At 41.9% G+C, this 8,732-nt stretch overlaps 1 protein-coding gene across 1 annotated transcript in view; it reads left to right on the top strand.

Moving 5' to 3' along the window:
* Positions 1-1,435: 1,435 nt before the first annotated feature.
* LOC134573739 (uncharacterized) overlaps positions 1,436-8,732 on the top strand; it is a 49,927-nt gene continuing 42,630 nt past the window's right edge. The window contains exons 1-5 of the mRNA XM_063433516.1: positions 1,436-1,516; positions 2,013-2,133; positions 3,731-3,946; positions 4,433-4,573; positions 5,234-5,400. Coding sequence (XP_063289586.1) covers positions 1,436-1,516; positions 2,013-2,133; positions 3,731-3,946; positions 4,433-4,573; positions 5,234-5,400 — 726 coding nt within the window. The remainder of the gene's footprint in view (positions 1,517-2,012; positions 2,134-3,730; positions 3,947-4,432; positions 4,574-5,233; positions 5,401-8,732) is intronic.

The following is an 8,732-nucleotide window of genomic DNA, read 5'->3' as shown; positions in this document are numbered from 1 at the left end:
CTGCGGTTTCTTTGAGTTTCCAATGCTGTATTTTTACCCCCAGGCTTGTTCCTGCAGTGCCCGGAGGTTCCTCTAGAGGGAGCTGGTCATGTTGCTCTGTATCAGTTTAGTCAGGTGCCCAGCATCTCCCAGCACATGGCATGATGATGCTGCCACGCCCGGTGCTGGCTGCTCTCACTCTGTGTACGGTTTGTCCTGTCTGATCTCCATCTGTTTCTCTCCAGCTCTATGTATACAGGCTCTATATCGGACTCAATGTTATAACAGCATGAATTGGGTGTTCCATATCCTGGACATCCTGTCCCTATCCCAGTCTTCCTGTTTCTATCCTGGGGTCCCTGTCCTTATTCCTGTATTTTTTACCCTATCCCGGGGTTCCTGACCTTATTCCGGGATATTTGACCCTATCCCGGGGTTCCTGATCTTATTCCGTTATTTTTCACCCTGTCCCGGGGTTCCTGATCTTATTCCGGGATTTTTCACCCTGTCTCGGGACTGTTATGTTCCCAAGTATGTATTTGTTATATTTCCCCCATTCTGGGGGCGCCTGTATCCTTTGTTCGATCTTGCTTTATGTAACAGACTAGATTGCCTGTGGCCTTAAGTCAGAGTTATGGCAACATGGCAATTTATAACTGGGGGCTCAGCCATTAGTCATTAGCTATTGTCCTTATGTGAAGGCCGAGCCCTTTACTCTCCTGACAATCCATGATGTGGCATAGAAGGAGAGCAGACATGGGATGGAGAGATAGAAGGAGAGCAGACGTGGGATGGAGAGATAGAAGGAGAGCAGACGTGGGATGGAGAGATAGAAGGAGAGCAGACGTGGGATGGAGAGATAGAAGGAGAGCAGACGTGGGATGGAGAGATAGAAGGAGAGCAGACGTGGGATGGAGAGATAGAAGGAGAGCAGACGTGGGATGGAGAGATAGAAGGAGAGCAGACGTGGGATGGAGAGATAGAAGGAGAGCAGACGTGGGATGGAGAGATAGAAGGAGAGCAGACGTGGGATGGAGAGATAGAAGGAGAGCAGACGTGGGATGGAGAGATAGAAGGAGAGCAGACGTGGGATGGAGAGATAGAAGGAGAGCAGACGTGGGATGGAGAGATAGAAGGAGAGCAGACGTGGGATGGAGAGATAGAAGGAGAGCAGACGTGGGATGGAGAGATAGAAGAAGGACCTGATAGAAGAGGGGATTGATGGATCCCTGCTGGTAAAGGACTGTCAGAGGGTGAATTACTGATCTATTCACATGTCGGTGATTCTGGACAGACAGACATCCAGTAATGTGTTTTGCTCCGTCCCTGCTGTATGTTTGAAGGTGCCATGTGTCTCTGTACCGTCTTTATGTTCCCAGGTGTTGTCAGAGCTACGTGTCCCCCAGGCTGGCAGGGGTGGTCTGGACACTGTTACTATATAGAGACAGGGGATCGGATGTCATGGACAGATGCCAAGGCAGCCTGCACCCATTACAAGGACACACGGCTTCTCTTTATTAACCGCCCTGAAGAGAAGGTACAGGACTCACACTACATTAAGGACAGATTGATATCTGTGCATGTCACAGCCTGGATCGGCACTTTACTAACGATTAATGGTAAATCCGTCCTGCCGTTACAGAGCTGGGTGTCTACCGCCATTAAAGAGAGCTCCTGGACCGGACTCAACGATATCGATAAAGACGGCAAGTGGAGCTGGGCAGGCGGTGAACCAGCTGATACGTCAGCCACATGGTGTGTGAAAAACAAGGCAGCATTCTGATACGCTACACGCTGAGACACACGCCTGTAACACACGTTTCATATTAAATTATGTTAAACAACGCAATCTGAGCTATTTACCAAACATGGATCTGTGGAGAATTAACCTGTGAATTTCACATCTTAGGTCAAAAACTGGAATGGAAAACAATCTCCTGATGGCTATCTTGACCTAAATTGTAGAATTCCGTGGTGGGTTCGCCACCATTCCCCGTTTAGTAAATAACCCCTAACTGTACTCATTTCCCCAGCACAGGCTCATTGACCTAAAGTCAGCTCCCGCTGGCTGTGCGGAGATCAGTACTGATGGCAAAGTGACGTCACAGACAAACTGCGCGGCTCTGAGAACCTGGATCTGTGAGAGAGATGAAGGTACGGACACTTCTTCTCACCTTGCTCGGGTAAACTGGGTTACTGGCCCTTTAACAGCACACTAAGCGCTTTGTTACCACTTTCATGGAATTTCCCGGCATTCAGCTGCTGTTTGTCTGCAGTTAAAGGAAATTTGGTTCCAGGTTGACTGTTTGGGAAATAGCTGGGTCACCCATGTTACATGGAGACTTCACTAAATTACACAGACAAATTGTGGACAAATGGCAGCAAAAATTGGGTTAAAGTAGCCAAATCTGCCTTTTACGAACAGCCAGGTAATTTAGCTTGTCTTGTGTCTCCGTGTCCTCCGTCCCTCTGTGTCTGCTGCCCCTCCGTGTATCTTGTCCCTCCGTGCCTCCTATCCCTCCGTGTTTCTTGTCCCTCTGTGTCCCCTGTCCCTCCGTTTTTACTATCCCTCCGTGTCTCCTATCCCTCAGTTTTTCCTATCCCTCCGTGTCTCCTATCCCTCCGTGTCCCCTGTCCCTCCGTGCCTCCTATCCCTCTGTTTTTCCTATCCCTCCGTGTCTTTTATCCCTCCGTGTCCCCTGTCCCTCCGTGCCTCCTATCCCTCCGTGTCTCCTGTCCCTCCGTGCCTCTTATCCCTCCGTGTCTCCTGTCCCTCCGTGCCTCCTGTCCCTCCATGTCTCCTGTCCCTCCATGCCTCATATCCCTCCGTGTCTCCTGTCCCTCCGTGCCTCCTATCCCTCCATGTCTCCTGTCCCTCCATGCCTCCTATCCCTCCGTGTCTCCTGTCCCTCCGTGCCTCCTATCCCTCCGTGTCTCCTGTCCCTCCATGCCTCCTATCCCTCCGTGTCCCCTATCCCTCTGTGCCTCCTATCACTCCGTGTGCCCTGTCCCTCCGTGCCTCCTATCCCTCCATGTCCCCTGTCCCTCCGTGCCTCCTATCCCTCCGTGTCCCCTATCCCTCCGTGCCTCTTATCCCTCCGTGTCTCCTGTCCCTCCGTGCCTCCCATCCCTCCGTGTCCCCTGTCCCTCCGTGCCTCCTATCCCTCCGTGTCTCCTGTCCCTCCATGCCTCCTATCCCTCCGTGTCTCCTGTCCCTCCGTGCCTCCTATCCCTCCGTGTCTCCTGTCTCTCCATGCCTCCTATCCCTCCGTGTCTCCTGTCCCTCCGTGCCTCCTATCCCTCCGTGTCTCCTGTCCCTCCATGCCTCCTATCCCTCCGTGTCCCCTATCCCTCTGTGCCTCCTATCACTCCGTGTGCCCTGTCCCTCCGTGCCTCCTATCCCTCCATGTCCCCTGTCCCTCCGTGCCTCCTATCCCTCCGTGTCCCCTATCCCTCCGTGCCTCTTATCCCTCCGTGTCTCCTGTCCCTCCGTGTCTCCTGTCCCTCCGTGTCCCCTGTCCCTCCGTGCCTCCTATCCCTCCGTGTCCCCTGTCCCTCCGTGCCTCCTATCCCTCCGTGTTTCCTGTCCCTCTGTGTCCGCTGTCCCTCCGTGTCCCCTGTCCCCCGTCCCTCCGTGTCACAATGGGTTCTCCACCAAACATTGACAGAAAGCCTCTCGTCTGTCATTTCAAGTTTACTGAATAACCCCCAATGTTTTCTAACAGACTAATTGCAGATCTATATTTTTTAGCAGTGGATTTATTTCTAGAGTATCCACGCCACGCATTACTGAAACCGCGTGCAAGTTCGGGTCAGCTGGACTCGTTGGGCAGTGCGAAGGAAGCGTGTATTCTGGGATCAGAGAGCTGCACTGGCGTGACGCAGTGGGAGGGAGCGTTTGTACTGGTTTCTGGGAACCAAATGGTTCTTTCCACCTTAGTTCCAGTGACAGCCTACCTGAAGACTGGTAGGTCCCTTTTCACCAATTCCCTCTCACCGTAAAATGAAATCGATATCAGCCAGTTTATTGCGCACAGTCACCACATCTGTTATGGATGGAACCTCTCCGTTTCTGGCAGACCGAGGCGTTTTATCTCCTGCTATAAATTGCCGGTCACTGTGTCAGTGGTTATAGTCATTACACTAATTATCAGCATTATTATTCTAGTATACAGTGTTGCGGTTTCTCACCCCACCCCACCTCCAGTTTGTTGTTTTAGTTTCATATCTTTTGGGTTTGTTTGTTTGTTTTTAAAAAGACATTTCCAAAAAATCTGCCACTGTAATGGAACTCCTTACCATGGTAATCCTTTGCCACGCTGAGCATTAGACAGCAGAGCTTGCACTCTAATATGACCCTGTCTAATATGGCCCTGTTGCCGTAGCATAGCTTTGTGTTTGTTATAATTGTGGTGGATGTACAGCTAAAGAATTAAAATGTTTTTATCTTCAGCCTGTGCCCCAGGGTACTATGGGATAAAATGCGTCAACACATGCTACGTGTGTCCGCAAAATCTAATCTGCAACGCCGTTACTGGACTCTGCGACAGCATGGTTACCTGCATCGGTGGCCTTCAGCTCTCCGGCTGTCAAAGTAAGGGAATAATTCATATTTATTTACCGCAAACTCCTAAGAGGGAACAATGGGGAACATCTACAATGCAACGCTCTGGGGCAATATCGCCATTGTGTCGCAGTTGTCATGGAAACCAAGCGCATGATCCCTCTATTTCCTCCACATTCAGCTTTTTGTTCAGAATTGCTGTAAATACAAAGCTTGGAGTGAATATTGATTGAATGCCCTGTTTGTGAGGTCATCGCCTTCTCCGATCTCACTGTTTAGGATATATTCTATAAATACTGCACTGTAAATGCACTAGACAAGGAATTGTGGGAAATTTTAGGAGAAAATAGCCACCGCAGCCGCTATTCAAGAAAAAAAACTCCAAGCGTGCGCCCTCTACTGCTGGAACCTGTTACTGCGACACAATGGCGATATTGCTCCTGTGTCAGTTATTGTTTGCTGAGCCTATTCGATAATCTTATTTCTTATTTGCTAGAAAATTGTTTCTGCATTCACCTCGATAATGATAACATAAATGTTACTATGTGTGAAGAGTGGGTCCCACGCAATAATAATAAGAGCCATCTGCCCACTGCTTCCTACTGTAATTATGTAAATCAATGGATAGAATTTAAGCCCCTCCCATGCAGAGCATTCACTGAGTGCCAGAGCTTTGATCTGCCCATGCAGGAGCTGTGAGCCTGGAATGTCCACAGGAGCCCGGATGGTGGTTCTGGGAGGACCACTGTTATTTTATATCAGAGAATATTGAAACTAATTCGTGGAATGATGCAAAGGACGCATGCACCTTCTATAAGGGGACCTCACTGCTCACCATAAACAGTCAGGAGGAGAAGGTACTGAGTTCACATAGTTTAGCCAACTGAAAACATCACATGTAGAGTGTTAAATCAAATCTAGTACATACATATTATACATAAATATAGTATAGAAAAAAGTACTGGATACATCATGAAGATAAATATTATATAGCGTCACGATAAATATTACATAGACTATATAAATACATATTATATAGCGTAACGATAAATATTATATAGACTATATAAATACATATTATATAGCGTCACAATAAATATTATATAGACTATATAAATACATATTATATAGTGTCACAATAAATATTATATAGACTATATAAATACATATTATATAGCGTCACAATAAATATTACATAGACTATATAAATACATATTATATAGCGTCACAATAAATATTATATAGACTATATAAATACATATTATATAGCGTCACAATAAATATTATATAGACTATATAAATACATATTATATAGCGTCACGATAAATATTATATAGACTATATAAATACATATTATATAGCGTCACAATAAATATTATATAGACTATATAAATACATATTATATAGCGTCACAATAAATATTACATAGACTATATAAATACATATTATATAGCATCACAATAAATATTATATAGACTATATAAATACATATTATTTGGCATCACAATAAATATTATATAGACTATATAAATACATATTATATAGCGTCACGATAAATATTATATAGACTATATAAATACATATTATATAGCGTCACAATAAATATTATATAGACTATATAAATACATATTATATAGCGTCACGATAATTATTATCTAGACTATATAAATACATATTATATAGCTACAAAAAGAGAAGTCCTGCGCTTAGTCCCATGCTGGACCAGCTGCAATGACTACAATACACATCAGCCCCAATATATAGTAAAAACCAAAGTAAAGAAAATGTTACTTGCGCTTTCTCCTTAATCCCTATGTATATTTAGACAAATGGAGGTCATTTAGTTGCTCCAATGGCCATTGGAGGGATGCCCGCCTGCCAACGTCAAGGCAGACCCCCCTAAGCGGGTCCTAACACTGACCCTTCAGCCTGCCATTTTCTTTACTTTGGTTTTTACTATATATTGGGGCTGATGTGTATTGTAGTTGGGAATTGTTATAGACAACAAACTATGCAACAATGTGCAATGTCAATCAGCAGTGGCCAAGGCCAGTAAGGTATTGTCATGCATGAAAAAGGGCATTCATTCTCGGGACGAGAATATCATTTTGCCTCTCTATAAATCACTGGTAAGACCACATATTGAATATGCTGTGCAATTTTGGGCACCTGTTCTAAAGAAGGATATCATGGCACTAGAAAAAGTGCAGAGGCGGGCTACAAAATTAATAAAAGGAATGGAACATATCAGCTATGAAGAAAGGTTAACAAATTTAAACCTATTTAGTTTAGAAAAACGTCGCCTGAGAGGGGATATGATAACATTATACAAATATATTCGGGGCCAATACAAACCATTGTGTGGAAATCTATTCACAAACCGGACTTTACATAGGACACGAGGCCATGCGTTTAGACTGGAAGAAAGAAGATTTCGTCTAAGGCAAAGGAAAGGTTTTTTTACTGTAAGAACAATCAGGATGTGGAATTCTCTGCCTGAAGAAGTGGTTTTATCAGAGTCCATACAGATGTTCAAACAGCTACTAGATGCATACTTGCAAAGACAGAATATTCAAGGATATAATCTTTCAATGTAGGGTAATAACTGCTTGATCCAAGGATAAATCTGACAGCCATTCTGGGGTCAAGAAGGAATTTTTTGTCCTAGCTTGTTGCAAAATTGTGCTTCAAACTGGGTTTTTTTCTTTTTTTTTTTTTTTTTTTTTCTTTTCTTTTGGATCAACAGCAAAAAACAGGTGTGAGGAAGGCTGAACTTGATGGACGCAAGTCTCTTTTCAGCTATCTAACTATGTAACTATGTAACTATGTAGTCATTGCAGCTGGTCCAGCATGGGACTAAGCGCAGGACTTCTCTTTTTGTATTTGTATTTGTATTTACTTTGTATCACACAGCCTGGTTACAATGCTGCTGCCCATCCCATGTGTTCCCTATTAAGGGTTAATAAGTAAAGGGGTGTATATAAAAAATACCCCTTTCTGTCTCATTAGAGATATCTTTGCCAGAAGCTCAAGGAAGCAGGCTGAAGGGTCAGTGTTAGGACCCGCTTAGGGGGGGTCTGCCTTGACGTTGGCAGGCGGGCATCCCTCCAATGGCCATTGGAGCAACTAAATGACCTCCATTTGTCTAAATATACATAGGGATTAAGGAAAAAGCGCAAGTAACATTTTCTTTACTTTGGTTTTTACTACATATTATATAGCGTCACAATAAATATTATATAGACTATATAAATACATATTATATAGCATCACAATAAATATTATATAGACTATATAAATACATATTATATAGCGTCACAATAAATATTATATAGACTATATAAATACATATTATATAGCATCACAATAAATATTACATAGACTATATAAATACATATTATATAGCATCACAATAAATATTATATAGACTATATAAATACATATTATATAGCGTCACGATAAATATTATATAGACTATATAAATACATATTATATAGCATCACAATAAATATTATATAGACTATATAAATACATATTATATAGCGTCATGATAAATATTACATAGACTATATAAATACATATTATATAGCGTAACGATAAATATTATATAGACTATATAAATACATATTACACAGCGTCATGATAAATATTACATAGACTATATAAATACATATTATATAGCGTCACGATAAATATTATATAGACTATATAAATACTTATTACACAGCGTCGTGATAAATATTACATAGACTATATAAATACATATTATATAGCGTCATGATAAATATTACATAGACTATATAAATACATATTATATAGCGTAACGATAAATATTACATAGACTATATAAATACTTATTATATAGCGTCACGATAAATATTACATAGACTATATAAATACATATTATATAGCATCACGATAAATATTATATAGACTATATAAATACATATTATATAGCGTCATGATAAATATTACATAGACTATATAAATACATATTATATAGCGTAACGATAAATATTACATAGACTATATAAATACTTATTATATAGCGTCACGATAAATATTACATAGACTATATAAATACTTATTATATAGCGTCACGATAAATATTACATAGACTATATAAATACATATTATATAGCATCACAATAAATATTATATAGACTATATAAATACATATTATATAGCG

The sequence above is a fragment of the Pelobates fuscus genome, chromosome 9 (assembly GCF_036172605.1).
Source record: "Pelobates fuscus isolate aPelFus1 chromosome 9, aPelFus1.pri, whole genome shotgun sequence".
Taxonomy (NCBI): domain Eukaryota; kingdom Metazoa; phylum Chordata; class Amphibia; order Anura; family Pelobatidae; genus Pelobates; species Pelobates fuscus.
This window is presented reverse-complemented; position numbering and strand designations above follow the sequence as displayed.